The 20,483-nt window shown below is 43.4% G+C and overlaps 1 protein-coding gene across 1 annotated transcript in view; it reads right to left on the minus strand.

Moving 5' to 3' along the window:
- Positions 1-20,483, minus strand: part of LOC144717701 (serine/threonine-protein phosphatase 2A 55 kDa regulatory subunit B beta isoform) — a 205,224-nt gene that overhangs the window by 164,896 nt on the left and 19,845 nt on the right. The window contains exon 2 of the mRNA XM_078593268.1: positions 19,155-19,226. Coding sequence (XP_078449394.1) covers positions 19,155-19,226 — 72 coding nt within the window. The remainder of the gene's footprint in view (positions 1-19,154; positions 19,227-20,483) is intronic.

The raw sequence follows: 20,483 nt of genomic DNA on the forward strand, positions 1-20,483 counted from the left end.
CAAGGCAGTGGTTACACCGGTTTCGTTATTATCCAAGTCTCATTATCTGCTTTTGCAAGAGAGAGAGATAGGGAGTACACACAGCCGTAAGTTTGTGGGTGGTCGGGTGGCCAATGCACTCAGCTGAGACAGTGCCCGTGAGGTTGATGGCTTTAAAATCAAAGCCCGCTGCGGAGAATTACTAAAACACATCTGCTGAAAAGTGGAAAGTTATATAATCTGGTCCATCATTTATTTTTGGGTTCAATTCATGAATCGCGATATTGAGTGCACACACCTAACATGTTAAGGTATAGATCCTGTGGACTCATTTCACAAGAGTAGACTTGTAATGTTTGTAATTTCATTGGCAAAATCTACAATGTAAAAATATAATCCGCAACTAAATGACAACAAACAATTGTAAAATACGTGACCCAACGTAACTTTAAACTTATTTAACTTTTTGTTTAGGAGTTAAAGCCCACTTAGCTATGAAGCTATTTTTCAGAAGCGACCCGGCTGCTAAGGATAGCTCAACTAAGTGGCTTATCATGTGGAAATTGATAGCAGCCAAATACTCTAAACGCATGTTGATTCTAAATGTGGAGGGGAAAAACGGAGGACCCAGAGAAAAATCCACACGACCATGGGGAGAACATGCAAACTCAAAATAAATAGGCGTCAGGGTCGAGATCGAACCAACGACCTTCTGTATACCTGCTTCGAGGTAGGATCTAGTATTGCCTGTGTAGCATCTCGAGATGTAGTCACATTTAGACGACACATACACAGATCGTATGACAAATTGTATAAATCTAAATGAGTCAAAAACCTACCACCACCCGACACAGCCAATAAGGAACGTTTCTGTTGGAGAGTAAACCCACAACATTTACAATTCGAGTATGACGTTTTGCCACTATATACAACCAGCATCATCAGGCGACAGCCAGATTTGTGGAGAAATCATCCTGTTTCGGTCATAAATAGGTACTATCCTTTCCTACAATTCAAAAAATACCGCGGCACAACTGGGACCATGCTGTTTGCATGCCAATGCGCCGTGGCACGGCAGTTTGTCAAGCGTTGCCTCTACATACAAACGCATGCCGTAATCTCAGAACACATTCAACAATGCCAAAAGTTAGTGACTTGGGCTCTTCTTGCAAAATATAGCCTATTATAACAGGCCTTTGAAGGACTGCATTCATTGATTTTTGGGGTCAAATGGGTCCCCCCGCCGGTACAATCATAGCAACAATTTACAGCAGTTTTCCCAGGAGGCACAGTTTTGCAAATAAATGTCCAGCAATAGAAATTCCCAAAAGGCCCACATTTTTCTCTTTCCCTCCAGCTCGGCAAAATTGACCTCGGTTAACCCGAGAGGCAGCACTGCTCGCAAGGGATGCTGGGCCTTGTGCGATCCCTTCTTTTACGAACGATGCGCAGCGGTGCTCCGTCACGTCAGTGGCAGGCGCAGCTCATATCAGGGAATTGGATTGTTATTTGAGAAAACAGATTATACAGTTCACCTATCAATGAGATCGGGCTTCTTCAGCGTATTATATATACAATCCAGAAAATCATTAAGGTTTTCCAAGATAAACGGATGTTATTGATCACTGCTGTTCATATGGGTCCTGTTATGCGTTAAACAATGAGACCTTGGCCATCTTGCATCGCTGATACAAATATATATATTACATAAAGGCTCAAAAGCCACATTTTATGATTGATGAAGCCAAATTGCAGTGAGATGCAAATATATGATGGTTGATCAGTATGGTCTTGCACTCGCTCGACTGCAAAGTATTCTATATTAATCATAATACAACGTAAACATTCGTATTTTTGTTAACATAGAAGTTATATTGTGACCAGGACACAAAAGATAAGTTAATAATCCACTCCATTAATAACACTGTAACAAATGTATTTATTTTTTGTTCCTGGGTAGTAAGTGTTATTTCCTAATTGCTTATGCCTCAAAAGTACTTTCAATGAGAAAACGTGTGCATTTGTCATTCCTTCACACAAAGTCCTGGTCACAAAAGCAAAGTTTGTGGGGAATAATTGGCCATTTTCTATACTATGAGGCAAAGAAATTAGAAAATAACACTTACTACCCAGGAACAAAAATCGTGTTACACAGTGTAATAATTGACGAAAAGGATCGTTTTACGTGACGTATTAAATAATTTTGCATTGAACTAGGGCCCACATCTTAAAAAAAGGATCCGTGCCTGTAACATTTGGCAATTGCCCAGCATAGATTCCAGCAAGGCTGACTGCTGATAAGGCACCATATGTCAAATCCAGGTCAGAGTTTGCTTTTACTGTATTCAGATAAAGGCTGCTGATATTATGCACTCCCAGAAGGTTGTGGGGCTAATGAGTTGCGTGAGAAATACTTGAATTTCTTTTACGTGGAGAAACATAAACGTGAAGACAGATTGTCTGATTATCTGCTGTATTTTAAGCATATGTCATTCTGAGAGTGGAAACGCCACGTCTGCATTACTCACTCTGAGACGATGCTCCACAGGTGCATGAGTCTTAAAAACTATACTGTTAAACTATTTTTTATTTTACCAGGTAAGGCCCCACTGAGCTATATTATCTCTTTTTCAGAAGCCACCTGGCTATCACAAATGACAGCTCAACGAAGTGGCTTATCATGCAGATATTTATCGCAACCAAATACTCTAAACATATGTTTCTAAATGTGGAGGGGAAAACAGGAGGACCCGGAGAAAAAACCCACGTGACCACGGGGAGAACGTGCAAACTCCAAATATACAACAGACGTCAAGGGTCAGGATCGAACCCACGACTTCCTGTATACCAGGCGAGGTAGTTCACATCTCACCACCGTGGCGCCCAGCGATCATGCACGGCTCCCTGCGCACCTCTCTTAGCCTTGTGCCCAAAGCAGTGCAATGACTTAAGCGATCGACAGGCTTTGTATTGAGCGACACAAGTCTCTCTGTATTGTCTCTCTGTCTCGTTAAAAGGCTGCAGCGTCAAGACCCCCACCCCGCCCCCCAAACCTCGACCCGTCGGCCATTCCATACGCACCATCAACAGCCCCAGCAGTGGCTGAGAGAGACGGAGGTTTTGTTGGCAAGCGGATGTTAAGAGCCAACCTGCTCCACAATGTGATGTCACATAAAACCAAAGCAAATTCGTACTCTGCTGTGTCTCTTAATTGTCTTATTGACAATGAGCATACCCCCCCCCACCACCATCCCGCAGGGAAGCAATCAATCTTGAAACAACGCATCCATAAACGCTGCAGAAGAACACCAAATACAAATGCCCTAAGTTTAATGTACTCTTCATTATTGTACGCATCAGCACAACGTGACATTTCATCGCACGTAATAAACACAAGTGTTTAAGTTGGTTCCCGTAGGGTTGTATGTGTTGGGGGCGTTGCGAGTGGTCCCGTTTAGAACTCGAATATCACGTGGTTTTATTTGAAAATGCAATTAGACTAACCGATGGGAATCATTTGTCAGGAAAATTGAATGTAACCCAACTAAGATCACTTCACATTCTGATCAGCTTCTTGGATATTACATGAAATTAGCTGCACATGTTACTGTAAATAATAACAGATGTTACCATCACAAAATAAATCTATGGTACTGTTTACTCAACAGCATTCAAGTAATAGGCTTATGTGCTGTTGAGTAATAGTATAACAGGGCATTGTGCATATACAGTATTCAAATCAATCCCAATTAAATGATTATATATAATGGATATAAATGAAATGTATATCGATCCAACAGACTCAGAATCCATCAAGTCTGTTCACATCTGCTGTGATTGGATTTAATCTAATTTGAAATCTGCATCCCGAGTGCCTGCCCAACAAGGAATAACTTAAAAATCACATTGACCATCGGAGCCATTGATGTACACGTGCCAAGTACTGGGTTACCTTGGGGTCCATTTAGTCAGGTTATCTTTACAGTTTAACACGAGGTTACGGCGTCCTTCAGAAACTTAAGTCACTGAGGTGCTTCTTCAGCTTACGGATATGATGTCAGCAGCTGCTGCGGCCTAGCACGAAGTTTGGCATCGGATTTCTTCTCAAGGCACACCGCGCGCAATGTACTGACGTGTGCTTAATCCTGTCCCGTTGCGAGATGACTGCAAGTTGTAGGGTGTGGGTGTCCCGTTCACCGTCGAATCTCAAAGCGCAAACGGCTCAGCGTTCATTTTATTTAGAGAGGCGTAGCGCCGTTGCTTTTAAAGACATTGTACTCACCGCAAAGAACTGTAGCAAGACTGTATGATAGTTGGTGCCAAACTTTGTCAAACACCCTCCCGCATTGCCTTTGTTTGAGCCTCGGTACATCTTCCGATACGTCTGAAGACGTACCGATAAAGTTATTTTACTTTAGTTTTTCATCCAATTCCGTTCCGATGACGTATACGTGATCGGAACAGAATCGGAAGGAAAACCGATGTAGTATATGTACGTCATCAGAATGGGAAAAGCTTAAAGAGTGCCCCCTTTTCACAGCCGAGTATAAAAGTGGGTCCAAGACAACTGTGATGAGGTCAGGCACAGCTGAGCACAAACGCACATCAACCCAGCCAGGAAGCATACAATCTTGAATTCCTTTCCAGTTCAGACTCCGCTTGCTTGCCCATCGCCACGTAAATAACCTCTTGTTGTAACAGCTCTCTCGCTGGTTCAGCAGTTTCACTGCTGGATTCTTTTTTTCCGCCTGAGGCCGACCACTTGTGTTGCGATCGAAACGTTGTGATAAATAATTTTTTGTTTCATTTTATTTTTCTACCTATGTGACTTTACCGAAAGAACAAGAGTAAGGAAGCATACATCCTGTAGGCACGCTGGGAGCAATTTGTGCAACGTGCCAGTGGCACACCACTGTCTGTGCTTACAAATATGTCACGGACTCTCTAACGTCTACTTGGCAGCAGAAGAAAAACTTCAAGAGTTACCCAAAGAAACTGGAGGTCTGCAAGAGCCCAAGTTTCCTTGCAGCAAAATAGCAGACAATACTCAGATCTGGTTATTTGTCAAACGTGCATCATCACGTGGCTGAAATATTATTCGATCACAAGTATCACTCGTTCAACCCCACATAAAATCTGTTTTTTTTAATGGCATTCGTGATGTAACCTGGCAGTTGATGGGTTCAGGCCATTAGCCAATACTCCAGGGACTTGGATCTGACTACAGCTGTTACAGACATGTCTTGATCAAATTTCCTGATGTGAATCCAAGCCCAAATCTTTTTTCAGGAATAGGTCTTACAATATGCAATCATAATAGTAATGAGCGTAATGCATTTATTCGGGAAAACCTTCACTGCACATCGCACTCTTTTTTTTTCGCATTGAGAGTCTCAAGAAACATTTTTAAGAGGGTTCATAAAAAAAACATCCCACTTTGGGGATGGTTTTCCAATTTCGATGCCTCTCCCCGTGGTCGCGTAGATTTTTTTCTCCTGGTCCTCTGGTTTTTCCCTCCACATTTAGAAACATGCATTGAGACTAATTCGATTAAATTGGTGCAATAAATGTCCAAATTTATAGACCACTTTGTTGAGCTATCATTTGTGGTCAGATCGCTTCTGAAAAATAAGTTAATGCCTCAGTGGGCTTTGCCTGGTAGGATGGGGATGGTTTGGTTTTATTTCTATGTGTTTGAGTGATTTTGTTTACCTTTCTTGTACTTTACACTATGATCATGTGTTTGTAATATTTGTTGTTTTAACGTTCTTACCCGCCCCAACTGGACATTCGTGAAAAAGAGCTTTGTAAAGCATCAGATTCCTCTGGTATAAATACTCTGATATTTGCATGTGGAAAGAAAACAAAGTATCCACGAGGAAACCTCCACGTGTATGAAAGCGTACCACTCAGGGGACGTCCACGAATGAGTTCAGCGAAGCACTTTGCCGTACCCCATGCCATACTCCGGCTCATCTCACAATCTCAGAATTTTCGGAAAGTTTCACAAATCTGTGCGGAACTCTACCAGCTGTTGTTGCCTCCGAAGCGCCGGACGGGCAGGTAAGTGCCACGAAGCTCGTCATCGGGAGGGGGGAAGAAAGATGTCACAAAAGCTTTTTCGGTAGAGTGCGGCTTCAGAGCGATGCCACGGGGAAACGGGCAATCCGAGACACTTGAGAGCACGTGGCTATCGGTTTTATCCAGGTTCATGCATGCAAGCATGTTAACAACTAATTCTACGCTGGTTTCAACTAATGACACCCCCCCCTCCCTGCCTGCCTATTCACCGAGCGGGCGTTTACCAGAATGAGCCACTTTGTGTAAACACAGCCCACAAGCACACAGATACACATTCCGTGATTTTAGTTTTTGACGCAATTCCATATAGCCTCTCCCTGGGCATGAAACATACATGAAGTCAAAATAATTTACCTGTGCCAAATGTTTCTAAACAGCGCGTACAGCAGTGGAGCCTAGTGACGTGCAAGCGACGCAGCAGATTTATCAGAAATCCAAACTCCGTTCTGTGGTATCACCTCCACACTTATTCCCCAACATGATGCGTTGATTTATTTCTGAAGGGACATTTCATCCTCATGACTTGACTTCCTTGACACAAATTAGCTTAAATTGCTAACGGAGGGGGTGGGAACGGGGACACCATAATTACGGACACCACGGTGGCGAGGTGTTTACTACCTTGCCTGGTATACAGGAGGTTTTCGGTTCCATCCCGACCCTGAAATCTGTATATTTGGAGTTTGCATGTTCTCCCAGTGGTCGTGTGGATTTTTCTCCTGGTCCTCCGGTTTTTTCCTCCACATTTATAACCGACACGCGTTTAGGGTATTTGGCCGCCGTACATTTCCAAATGAGAATCCAAATTCGTTGAGCTATCATTTGTGATAGCCAGGTCGATTCTGAAAACGAGCTATACAGTTCAATGGGCCTTACCTGGCTAAATAAAAAAACACATAGTTTAATAGCTTAATTATAATTTTAGGAGAAATTTCACAGCGTTGTTTATTAAGATGCAAAGCGAGTTCCATAATGGACTCTGGCCACCAGAGCCACCGTAAAGGGGAAGCAGAGCCATCTCAGATTTAACCGACCTAAAAAGCACTACAAATGTGGCACTCTCAAGCGACCATGAAATCTGGTGGTGAGGAGGAGGGGGTTGATATTTTAACTTGCCCTACAAAATCAGACGTGGCACCCCGTGAGAGTTGACGAGCGAGCAAGACCGTGCGGCTTAACATGCGATGTCAGATTACACAACCAGTGTGAGGTTTTTAAACGGCTCTTTCCAATGTCATTTTCGATTCATCTACCATAGTTGTGATATGTGTGGCCACTCCCACCGACTCCTCTCAGGCCGTGCCTCTCCGTACACCTGCCAGCGTGCGTTCTACTCTGCATGTGTGTTGAACTTCTTTAGCAACGTACGTGGCCAACCGTGCTAATCCGTGGTGCAGCAGGGGAAGGCCAACAAAACTAAAGACAAAAATTAGTTTTAAAGAGATGTTTTCAACCTAGATTTCAAAGGGCAGAGCTCTGCCGACACTTCCATGCATTTCTCAACAACCTTTACAGTTCTTCATTACACGTACTTAAAGCACACAAATAGCCCAAACCCCTACTCAACTTTGGAATGTGTAATTCATAGTCCGCGGCGATCGCCGTCGCACGCAGGGAGGTCATGAATTTTCAATGCCAGCCACAGCTTGACTCATCGCTATGTTTCGGGGACCATTAGCAAGCGGCTCGGCAGCTCAGGAATGACCGCACAGCGTTCCGGGAGGAGCACAGCGGCACCGATCCTGTTCCCCACTCTCCATGATACACGAGTCTCCGCGAGCTCGGCCAGATGTTAACTACCTCGCCAGTTTACGCAGGAGGTCTGTGGGTTCGATCTGAACCCCGACGCCTGCTGTATATTTGGAGTCTGCGTGTCTCTTAACCCGTGATCACGTGACTTTTTCTCCGGGTCCTCCAGTTTTTCCGTCCACATTTAGAAACATGCGTTTAAGAGTATTTGTCACTTCTGAAAAAGAGCGAAATAGCTCAGTGGGCCTTACCTGGTAAAATAAAAAAAAAACGTTATAAATCTTTTGTAACTGCAGAAATTAATATTATTTGGGTCTTTCGGTAAAGTCACGTACATAGGTTCTCTGAACCTATCTACGTGAACCTATCTACGTGAACCTATCTACGTGAACATATCTATGTGACCTTACCGAAAGACCCAAAGAATATAAACGTTTATAGTTTAATAGTTTCAGTACTGTGACGTCCCTCTCCAAACTAGTTTGAGTTAAACGTATTTTAGAACAGGCTTGGGTTGGCTTTAGTGAGTGGGTTCTCAGCCTTTTAGGGTATAAGCAGCCACCCCCAATCCATAATAATTATAATGCTACATTATGGTTAATGTTCGCAACGATTATCTTGGACCATAAATGAATGCAAACGACATCAGACGGCTAAAGCAACTGTTTTGCATCCAAGATAGCCTCAAAGGCAGGTGCCAAGGAGAGCCTATTAATAGCATACGGAATAATAATAATACATCAGGCACATGTGCTGACATTTTAGTTTAAGCAGGAGGTAATCCATAAACATTTTCACAAGGAAACCTTCCCATGGGAGACCAGCTTTAAGTCATGCACGCATTTATAATTACACCGTAAACTTCACAACGCAGCATAAAAGGGATATTTTGTTTCTCTCTCCACAGTGGCCTTCTGGGTGAGGGTTCGGGACAAATGCGCGGGTGGGAAGGCTTTTGTGAAAAATGATGACAAGTTCTTTATTTACTATGACCCGTGAAAATGGCTCACCGGAGGCCGATGATACGAGCCATTGATGACGTGCCTCTGAACACGTGTTAATCTCCTCGGCCCTGTCAGCTGAAAGGTAAAATACAAGACCTCTGCTAAAGAGAAACAGATTAAGTAAACACCAGTGCCAATTAAGTCAGCGATGTTTATTTTAAGTAATAGTCTAGTCGACGACAAACCCGTTAAGATTTTTTTAGTCAAGTCTTAGTCTGTGAATTGTACTTGGCCTTTCTCTTAGTCTGTTTGGCTAATGCCGTTCACTATCTCTTATTTATTAAATGGCTCTCTAGAAGATTATTTGGTTAAATTATGAGTCCGCATTTTTATTCAGACTCGTGAATTTTGTCTCACCAAAGTTAAGTCATGCTTCGATCTTTGGTGGGTAGTTGTAGTGATCGTCACGTTTGGTAATTTTCGTCCACTCGGTCAGTGTGGACTAACGTCGAACAAAACCAATTTGACAAATAATTGTCACTAATATTGACAAAACCAACAGTGGAAGTAACTTCATGGCCACGAGGCTTTAATCCCCAATATCATCGCAATTATCGTGAATGTCAGCTGTGAAATTTCCCCATGCTCACCCCGACCTACTTCAAAAACCTGTGCAGCCGAAATCATTCACGGCTCACCTGGAATCCAATTCCTCCGCTCCATCAATTATTTGACATCATCACGCAAGTTCTCGCTTGGCTGCCAATCCTCCTTAAAATTCTGTTTGACTCTTGTCGTCACTTCTGGCACCATGCTTTGATATAGTTCATTGTTGTGAACTGTATTGTTCAGTAGAACAGACAACTGTATATATAGTATCTGAAAGACATTAATTTGGCCAATGACTAAGATGCCAACATTTGAATGGTATGGACTTCAATTAGCCTCATCAGTATGGTGCTGTCTGTTGAACAAACACCACTGGAACATTGGCATACGATTGCTAACGTGAGCATCATTAGATTGTAATACTAACCTCACAACTACTCTTGTCACCAAGTGATTCTTAAAAAAATTGTTCATGAACCTCAGGGGACATCAGAAATCCACTGACAATGCTATGCCTATAAATACAATGCTAAAAACCCTGCACCTCCGTGGAACACCCGGAAGCTTGTGAAACCACGGAGTATGTGGCAACGTGTTATGGCCATGTGAGCGCCTATCACGATGTAATTAACACGAAGATCAAGAGGTCACGCTGCCCAATGCTATGATCTCGATCACGTCTCATAATCTTTCTTGCCACTGTGATGCAGTCAACACCTCTGATCCCACCACGTCTGCTCTTAAAATATCCCTCCATCTGGCTCGACATCTTTTCCTTGTTCGCTAACCCCTAGGGTTGCCACCGCAATTCCCGTCTCCTTAACCTGCCCTCCCCTCCATCCTGTATACGTGCCCCACCCATCGGACTCTCGCTTCCTGATTTATTCACGAGAATGTTTTTCCCAGCTCTGTTAACTACGCCAAAGATAACCTTGTTCGCCCGACTTTAAGAGTGTGTTAAGATTCAACGGCCAATTATTTCGGATTTAGAGCACTGCGAGGAAAACGTTAAGCTGTACGTATTAAAGTCAACTGCGACATACCAACCACTCACTGAAGTATGAGTTGTCATCTTGCACCCCAAAAATGTCAAGACAGTGCTGCTCACTACCATTTTCAAGTCAGTGCCCTTTGTTGAATGAACCAAGTCTGCCAAGAACATGGAGTTCAGCCATCGGCAGAGCTAATTTGGGTACCCTGCTTGTTATGAGCTACAAACACAGCTTAAATTTTTACTTAAGGAGGCCCCTCTTCAGACCTCAATCCAAACTAAGGCAGAAGTTAACATCCATACTGCAGTTTACACAATATGACGACAGTCCTTAGCAGGGTCGAAACGATGCATCCACGTACAGTTTAATCTCCTATAACGCGGTAGTTGCGTTCCTGAAGAACACCACATTATGGAAAATCGTGTAGTAATAAATAATATATAATAGAGGGTAAAGGACAGTCCGCAAAAACAAGTGAGATGCGAACGCAGGCTGAACAAAGAGTGAGGCGCGTGGGTACCATCTAGAAGCATCCAGCAGCAGCCGTATAACCGCGACGTAGTTCCATCCGCTCGATCGCGTTGTATCCAATTCGCATTATGAAAACACAAGTAACCGGAGAACAGACTGCATTGATGAAAAACAACTCTTAACCGAAAGGAAAGATCCTTCCAATCATGTTGGCAAGAACAATTTTTGAATGCAAATCATATGATCACTCTGGCAATTTTCTGTCGGTGAAAGGACTGACACGGCACATGGAGACGGGTAATGTGCGATGGAGGCAGAACGAAATTGACAAAACAGGACAAAAATAGAATGCAGGTGATATTGTAAAAAAAAGGGTAACAGAGGAGACAGTGCTGAAAAAATAAGAATAGGTTCTACCCTTACTGGCAATAAAACAGGTGTTAGGATGTTCAAACACCAAAGACACCTTTTACAAGGCATCAAGTCTGAATTAACCACACATGCTTGTGGCAAAAACTTGTAAACAAACGTGCTCTGATAATATATGCATTGTCTTTTGGTGTTTGAATATCTTAATGTCTCCTATTCTATTGCCAAAAAGGGTAAAGCCTCTTCTTTGCTGACAAAAATGTCCCAGTAGAAGACGGTAATAAAGTACAAAATATTCAACAATGAAAATAAAGAGTGCAGACAAAGGACAAGAGAGTGTAGACAAGATGATACAGGACACGGAAGAGTGGCCACAAGAAACATATTCACAGGTCGGAGGAGATACAAAACAAAGTCGAGGAAGGTGCAGCAAGAGACGTAACAGAAGCGACATGCAAACGCGACGGGCTGTACTCTAAATCCAGACGATGGGGCAGGAAGGAGACACGAATACTGTTGGCCAATGTCCAGTGAGAGTATATTTTGGCCGCTATTGTTACCTTGCAACCAATATCGAGGGGAATTAGGTTTTTTTTATTCTGTATTGTGCATCGCCATGACGAGTCATTTTTCGTCGCGCAATTTCAAGGCCCTGAACAAAATTCACGCCCACTGAAAATAATGTGGGTAACTACTCAATACAACGGCTGCGTCGAATAAGCAGGGTTTTCAATCGTACCGACGCTAGTCCACAGCATTAATATCTATATCGATATATAAAATTAAACCCCCTGTTTGTTTTAACTTTTTCAAACGTTATACACATCCACGTTCAAAAGTCTGAGGGTGTGCAAGCAAAAATAAAAGACTCTACGCCCTTGCGTTGCCGAGTTATGAGCGAAAAGCTAAAATAACGCATCTGCGGACTACAATAGATATCCTGGGTTTGGCGACTGTAATTAAAACAGGTTCTTGGGTGCAGCAAGCTGATGGGCCTCAACATGGTCACAAGCTTTATACATCAAGATTTTTTTCCCCCAATAAGTGCTTTAGTCAAAAAGTGTTGTAAAGTCTATGGAAGAAATAAAAAGGTCTAACTCCTTTAAAAATATATATATCCACAATGAGCATATTTGCACATCCTAGTTTTTTTATTTAAAGGACATATAGTTAATGTACAGGTAGTCCCCGACTTACGATGGTCCGACTTACGATATTTCGATCTTACAATGGCGATAGCGATATGACAAAATTGTAAAATATTTAACATTGCGCGCTGCAGGCAAACGCAGCAGCATACGAGGTACGATACTGTACGTTGGGATGCTGCCGGGATGTACTGTACGCATACAGTACGGTACTGTAAATTGCTGTTTTGCTAAATTGTCACCATTCTTTAAGACTCCTGGGTAGGCTAGGCCATTTTCGAATTACGATATTTTCGACTTACGATGGGGTCGTCGTAACGCATCTCCATCGTAAGTCGGGGACTACCTGTACATTGTCATGGGATGCAATTATTACAAATGATGCTATATAAAATGAAAGTATTATTAAGTCTTTATTTGTAAAAGTGGAATACAGGCAGTGCTCAACTTACACACACCTGAATTGTGAACATCACCACTTACGAACAACCAGCTTTCATGAGACGCGAGCTCGCACTTGCGAACTGAACCACGGAACGACTGTTCAGCGGAACGATCCTCCGCAAGATGGAATGGGTCACAGCAAACCCTGGGAGTGTTTGTGTGAAATTGTGTGAAAGTGTGTGTGTGTACGTGCGCGTGCCCCCGCCCCCGTGTGTGTGGGTAGCAGTAGTGCAACGGTTTAGCATGCTGTGCTACCAACCCAGCGACCCGAGTTCGATTCTCACTCACGACCAATACAAGTGACGATTATCTGAATGGGTCCTGGGCCTCCCCGAGGTTGACTCAGACTCAAATGAGTACCTGGTGCGATGTGTAAACATCGCCACTTGGGAGTCAAAGGCGGCCAGGCGTGGTGTTGGCCACCGACCCCCTCATGTGCCATGCCGGCCTTCAGAGGTGCTGCTCGCTAACAGCACTTGCTCCCACAGCCTGTTACGACTATATGGTTGTTGTTGTGGTGTGTGGGCGTCTGTGCATGTGCATGCCCCCGTGTGTGTGCAATTGTAAGGAATCATTTCACCCCTTCCGACAAGCAAGCCAGCATCAGGACCCTAGGTAAGTGAAAATAAAACAGATTTATTTTTGTATTCATGTTACTTTATTTTATGTTTTATTTACTATACAGTATTACATGAAAATGTACAATATGTATTCTTATTCACGAGTTTAACAATACTTGATTTTTTCTTTAACCGTAACACATTGTACATCACTCACCGTATGTGCATTTAAATATAGTATATCATTGTGTACCGACTTACAAACCGTTCGACTTACGAACGGGACTCAGAAACTGAACCCGTTCGTAAGTCGAGGACTGCCTGTAACTATAGTAAATTGCTCATGTTGTACTCCCGACATTGGCCAGTGGATGGCAACACCGACCCTCAAAAACAAGTTTTTACAAAGGGTACGCAAACTTTTTTTAATCCTGCTTCCAGTTGAAAACCCTAAAAAAACACATTTGGATAATTCATAACTATAAATATTGCTGTAAATTGCCAGTTTACTGCCAGGTGACCAACACTCTTCATGCTGCGTGATATACGAGTCACAGGAAGCCTTCCATTCAGAAGGAGCTCTGGGAGGTCATCTCCTGCAGGCTGCCTCCACCACAGTGTGTATGCGCACTGCTGGCTGAGTTCTGGCAAGGCATTTTGTCATCGCACGACATGGAATGAAACTCTTAAGAGTACAATTATAATGTACTGTAACTGCATTAGCACAAAACAAATGTGTTCAACTGGCAAAAGCTGCTAGAACAATTGCACATTGCAAACAGATGGAAAAAATGTCATTGAGTCAACAATATAGAAAATAATTACACTTGAGTGATTATGGTGATACATTTTAGTTCCAATTAGACAAGTCTACATTAAAAAGCACGACAGACCTGCGAACCTAAATCGGGAAAAATAATCCGTGTCTCCTTATCTCCTGAATTGGTATTTTTTTGTTATTTATTCCAATTGTTCCTGCGAAGTTGTCGCAGTCGTGGGTGATGATTGCTAGGTAATTTTAGTCATTCGTAGAGGTAATTTTTTTCAATTTGGAACATGATGCTGGCACACTATGACCTACTCTTTTCGTGCCACGGTGGTGAGATGTTAACTACCTTGCCTGGTACGCAGGAAGTCGTGGGTTCGACCCCTACCCTGATGCCTGCTGTATATTTGGAGTTTGCACGTTCTCCCCGTGGCTGTGTGAATTTTTCTCCGGGTTCTCTGGTTTTTCCCGCCACATTTAGAAACATGCGTTTAGAGTAAATTGGCTGCCATACATTTCCACATCAGCCACGTTGTTGAGCTATCATTTGTAACCCGGTTTGTTCTGAAAAAGAGCTATGTAGCTCAGTGGGCCGAACCTGGTAAAATAAAAAAACACAGTTAATAGTTTTAACTCTTGCGAATGACATCACGGGATCTTCAACGCCCGCTATGAAGCAGACGGGCACCAAGTTTAACGACAACATTCCTACATCACTAACTGCAAAACGTAGCGCTCAAAGATACTGAAATGCTCACTAGTTGTTGGAACAGATTTACTTAAAACCATAAACTATTAAAAATATATATTTTACCAGGTAAGGCCCAATGAGCTATATAGTTCTTTTTGAGAAACGACCGGGCCACAAATGATAGCTCAACGAATTAGCGAATTATCATGTGGAAATTTCTAGAAGCTAAATCTACTCTCAACGCGTTTTGAAACGTGGAGGGAAAAACTGGAGGACCCGGAGAAAAACCCCACGCGACCACGGGGAGAACATAAAAACTCCAAATATACAGCAGGCGTCAGGGTCGGGATCAAACCCAGCCTCCTGTATACCAGGCGAGGTAGTTAACATCTCGCCACCGTGGTGCCCTTAACCTGCAAGAGCATTTTCCCAGTTACAAGCCTTTTCAGTCAAAAGGAAGAACTGACGCGCACAAATTATGTCTGTAGCTACATGTCCATACACTTAATCACGTATCCATGCATGATACATATCAAACCAAGTTTCTCCTTACAACTGACATAAAAGCCCAGCAGATACACCCACCAGATCTAAATAGAAGCACTGGTATTTCCACGTACGTGTTATGTCATGTATTATATAATTAATATATGGATGCTCACGGCACGTGCCCCAACAGTGTGTTAAGGATATACGCGAGGGATCTTTGTCTTTGTATGCACCAAGTAATCCATGTAACTTCCTTGCAATGTTAAGCGAACAAGACAAGAAAAAGTATGGGGAGACTCAAGCGTGTTTTATCTCAATATCGCGCAGTAATGTCTCACCGAAATGTTATATTTTGTACGTACCTAGTAGGCTTATGACTCATCATAGACAACATTGTTCCAGGATTGTATTTCCACATTTTATTTGTACATTGCTATTTTAATGCCGGCATTTTGCTTAGTTTATTTCATAACACAATGCAATCCTTCATTTAAATCGGGTAACCCAACACTGGTTTATGGACACTTTATTTTTTACAGTCATATATCTCTCATTAGAAATGTATGGGACAGGGAGGGGGTAAATAAACCATTTGCTTAAAGTGGACATTTAAAAAAAACATAATTACGTGCTCCGATTTTCCTGTCCCCCCCCTCACACACGCATAAAAGCACGGTCGCCCTCAAGCAAATAGCAGCGAACATTGACGGCGTTTCACCGATCAAACAACGAATGGCACCAGCCGGGGGCATTTTACGGTCCAGCCACATTGCACGCAAGAACTCACCTTGCCAAAAACTAATCATATTGCAGTGAATAAAAAAAACCCTGAGCTTCCCCTCATGAACCTGAACGACTGTCAATGCGAGTTTTTCCGCGAGGCTTCTTCTCACGATGTTGCGACTGAAAGCCAACGAGAGCACAGATGGCCAACAGATACGGTGGGTGCAATTGAGTCTGAGGGTTATTGAACGTGGCACGAGTTAACAAATTAAAGAGGTTACCGATTGGCAAAAGGAAATTGTTTAGTGAAGGCGGGAACATAATTACGGCAAAATGTGCAAGGAAATCCTGTCTCGTTACCATTGCCTACATCTCTCAACGTCTCTTGTTGACGACGACAAAAAATTGAATGATTCCCGGATTGAATGTAATGTTGCATACCTCTCTTTTAAAACTGCAGCTAAACCGTGGCCTGACAGTGATCTGTGATCTCCTGCGGTATCATCGGTCTTCTCCGTTCAATTATTTCTAAAACACTCAGTGTACAATGACTTATTGAATCATAACTTCACTGGGTCTTGAACATTCACTTCATGGCATCAGAGCACTTTGGTTATAACCTATACAAATTGACTGGACCACCTACTTCAGGAGCAGAAAAAATAAAAATCTGATCCCAAATGGTCCATAAGACAACAACAGCAACAACGTCCGGGCACGTTAGCTGCATGATGGAAGGACATTTCACTGCAGCACACAAACCCATTTTGCGACCCCCACTGCCACTGTGTAGCATATTATTACGTGCCAGAGACTCTTTGAGATGAAAGGACAATAGTCTGAGTCCATAATTAGCAATAAGTAACTGCAAAGCAGTTATAAGGGACTCAGAATTGTGCGCTGTTGCGTATACAGTACACGACTTCCCTGAAGGCATACCTTCAGCGAGCGCGATGCCGATCACACAATGCGGTTCGAATGCGACCCTCAATCGATGGCTGCGCCATCGCCGCACACGCGTCAAATAAAAAGCAAGGGACAAGTCCTTACTTACTACCAACTATCATTTTTCATTGCTGGAGGGGTTGCCCCCCCCCACCTCAAAATCCTGGCTCCGTCATTGTATGTGTGTGTGTAAGTCCATGTGTGTGTGTAAGTCCATATGTGTGTGTAAGTCCATGTGTGTGTGTGTAAGTCTATGTGTGTGTATCTCAAGTCGATGTCTGTGTGAGTCCATATGCGTGAGTGTGTAGGGTGTTGTGTGTGTGTATGTGTGTGAGTCGATGTGTGTGTGTAAGTCCATGTGTGTGTAGGTCGATGTGTGTGTAGGTCGATGTGTGTTTCAGTCGCTGTATGTGTGTACGTCGATATGTATGTGTAACTCCATGTGTATGAGTCCATACGTGTGTGTGTAAGTCGATGTGTTTGTGTGTGGGTCAATGTCTGTAAGTGTGTGTAAGTCGATGTGTGCGTCTGTCTTTATAGCCCGGGCAACGCCGAGTAATTCCCGCTAGTTATTCATAAAGTACGTGCCAGGATTAAACTCCTCCCATTCGTGGGCAAAAACACTTGAGTCCTAATGGCTGACTTTTCCCAAGACCGTTCCTGAGCTTTGTTAAAATAAACGTCGTTGTAGTTGCTCTGCGACTTTGAAACTCTCCCAAGGATGATATGAAAATGATTCAAGCACAGCCAAAGTCATACCATTTTACAAAGATTTCAACCATGTGACTAATTATGTGAAAATCATATGATTGTATGGTCTAAAGAGACAAGTGATCATTGAATATGTTTAAAGCGAAAAGTGGTTTCACAGTTAAATTTTCACTTCCCTTCGGTGAACATTACGCGCCATACATTACATAAAGTGTGTTCTTGCTCCCACCACACTGGAGCTTAACATTAGTGTCATGTGATTCACTACATGGTGTGTGGCGACAGCTTTAAAGCAATTGGCATTGCCATCCCAACCCGGATTGGCTGCTGGCTCATTTAACGTTCCAAAATTTCAACCTCGCAAATCGTGGCATGTTCACGTCAAAACCCCGTGACATCACGTAAGTTGTTTAAGTGAGCATTGCATCCAGTTGCTTATGTTCAGTGAGTGATACCTTGCGAGCCCATCTTTACTGTCTATTGAACTGAATATCGGTCATGGAAAACGGTGAATTAGTTACTATGGTAATTTAACACACATTGCCTTGCAGGAATACTAACATTCAGGGAAATGCTCTACACAAGACTAAGGCTCGGGACCGAATGGAAAATGGCTGATGCTTCTGACAGGCGTGGCTACGAGACAACGGTGCCACTCGTGTAATGTCGATGTTTTGCAAAAAACCAGCAGTGCCGGCAGTGCGAGGAAGACCACCACCCGAATCGTCAGCTCACACTCATGTAAAGTGCGGAGATGTTTGCTGACGATGAGCGGTAAAAAAAAATGTAAAGCCCGACTTTCCAGACCGCTGCCAACTGCGCCGAAGGAAGAAAAAAAATTTGCTTCTTGTTTTGACAGGCACCACGGCGTACCGTCCGCACGTAGCAATTGCACCGCGCGGGTGAAGTCGCTGCCAACGCATGCAGCATTGCAGCCACTATCTCAGACACAAGTTCCTCTTACCCAAGACAATGCCGTTCCTCTTCGCGTATTTTCCTTGAATCTGATCCCACCGTGTAGCAGTTCCTGCCCCTCTACTCCTTCACTAGTTGCATTCCCACCCCAAGTACATAATTCTCCTCCAGTGTGTAGTTCTCGAGCACACTATGCAGCATTACCTATTGCCCTACAATATACCCACAACCCAACGACTCCTTTCCCCTGCAATGACCACCACACGCCCCCTTCCACTCCTGGCCTGACGCTCTTCTCTGTTGCACGATGCCTTGGGATGCAACAGTTTGCATTTTACATCATTTAACAGGTCCAGACAGATATTAATGATATAATTGTCGTACAATCCCATTTGTGAAATGTTTGCAAATAAATTACCGAATGCGATTACCGTGACGCCTTTTGACAAATTTTCATCTTGAGACCTTCGGTGAAAGGCGACTGTAGAAGCAGACCGAACAAACGCTTCATGGGAGGGGGTGGAGCCGTCGGTGAACGGGGGGGGGGGGGGGTCGCGATTTTGCTCACCTTCAGCGATGTCGTCATCGATGGCTCCCTTCACCTGGGCCACGCACCACTGCACGTCGTTCCCACAGACTCCTGCAGAGGCGCAGCCGGTGCAAGGGCGAGACAAGAGGCGAGTGGCGAGGGGGAGAGCAGGAGGAGAGAAAGAAACGCACAGGAAGACAGAGAGAGAGAGCCAGAGTGAGAGAGCAGCAGAGAAAAAGTTTAAGTTAAAAATAAATGCACCAGCACCACAGGGCACAAGTGTGCATGCTGCAGCAAATTAAAACGCACATCACTCTCATGTTTTTTAAACAGCATTTAAACCTAATTTTGGGTTCACCGTGTTTTTTTTGTTATATAGAACAGTACATAAAGATACGTTTATTACAGGTAATTACGAACAACCATCAACCAAATGTATGAGAACATGAATTCTCTATCAGGCCTGAGCACGTCACGAATGCATTGTAACACGTAAACAATGACCCCACGTTGCGTGTGAGGAAACGCGCTCTTGCTAAAAGAGTGATCCGTGATCGCAGCAGGAGGACGTGTGGCTCATGGAGTTGATGGCCGTGTCAGCGCCCGACCGAGCCGGCACCACCACAAACACAACAGCCAAAATCCCGGGCAGCCACAAGAAACAAAACCACGGCTTCTAGCGTGGGGTTACTTTAATGGGTTTCAGTCCCAAAAACCCAATTCCAAATGGTGAGTTTTTCCCTTAATTTAGCCTACGGCAGATCAAGAGGTCAAAATCGATAAGCAACACCAGAGAATCTGGTATATAAGCACACCTTATCTAAGCACACATTCGTGACAAATACAGTCGATCATCGATTATCCGGCGCACGATTATCCGGCAGCTTCCAACATTATTCGAAGGTCCCTAGCTGATCCGGCGAAACCAGCAAAACAACTGCAAATGTTGTAACCAGTCCGGCGATCGTCAAACACGTGGTTGTATCATGCAGAGTCATCGAGATTAGAGTGGTAAGTACGGTACAGTAAATACAGTAACCTTTTCCAGTAAGATATTTATTGTTGTCTATTTATATGTTTATTTATGCCAATGCCACGTAGAAAACACATTTAAAACACGTTTAAAACACAAAAATACATATACACAACACCTAAAACATGTGATGCAAAAATGTGCAAAAAAATATGTATTTAAATAATTATGTGATTTTGCAGCGTTTTAGAAAATCCGGGCCCCCTTCCCACTGGATAATCGATGATCTCCTGTGATCACATTCTCAAGGGTGGTGGGTTAAAGCAAATGGCAACTTGTGATTCAAGCGCACTACTTCGGATGTAAGCACACCTGGTCTTACGCACGACGGGGTG

This window comes from Lampetra planeri, chromosome 4 (assembly GCF_965212315.1).
Source record: "Lampetra planeri chromosome 4, kcLamPlan1.2.h2, whole genome shotgun sequence".
Taxonomy (NCBI): domain Eukaryota; kingdom Metazoa; phylum Chordata; class Hyperoartia; order Petromyzontiformes; family Petromyzontidae; genus Lampetra; species Lampetra planeri.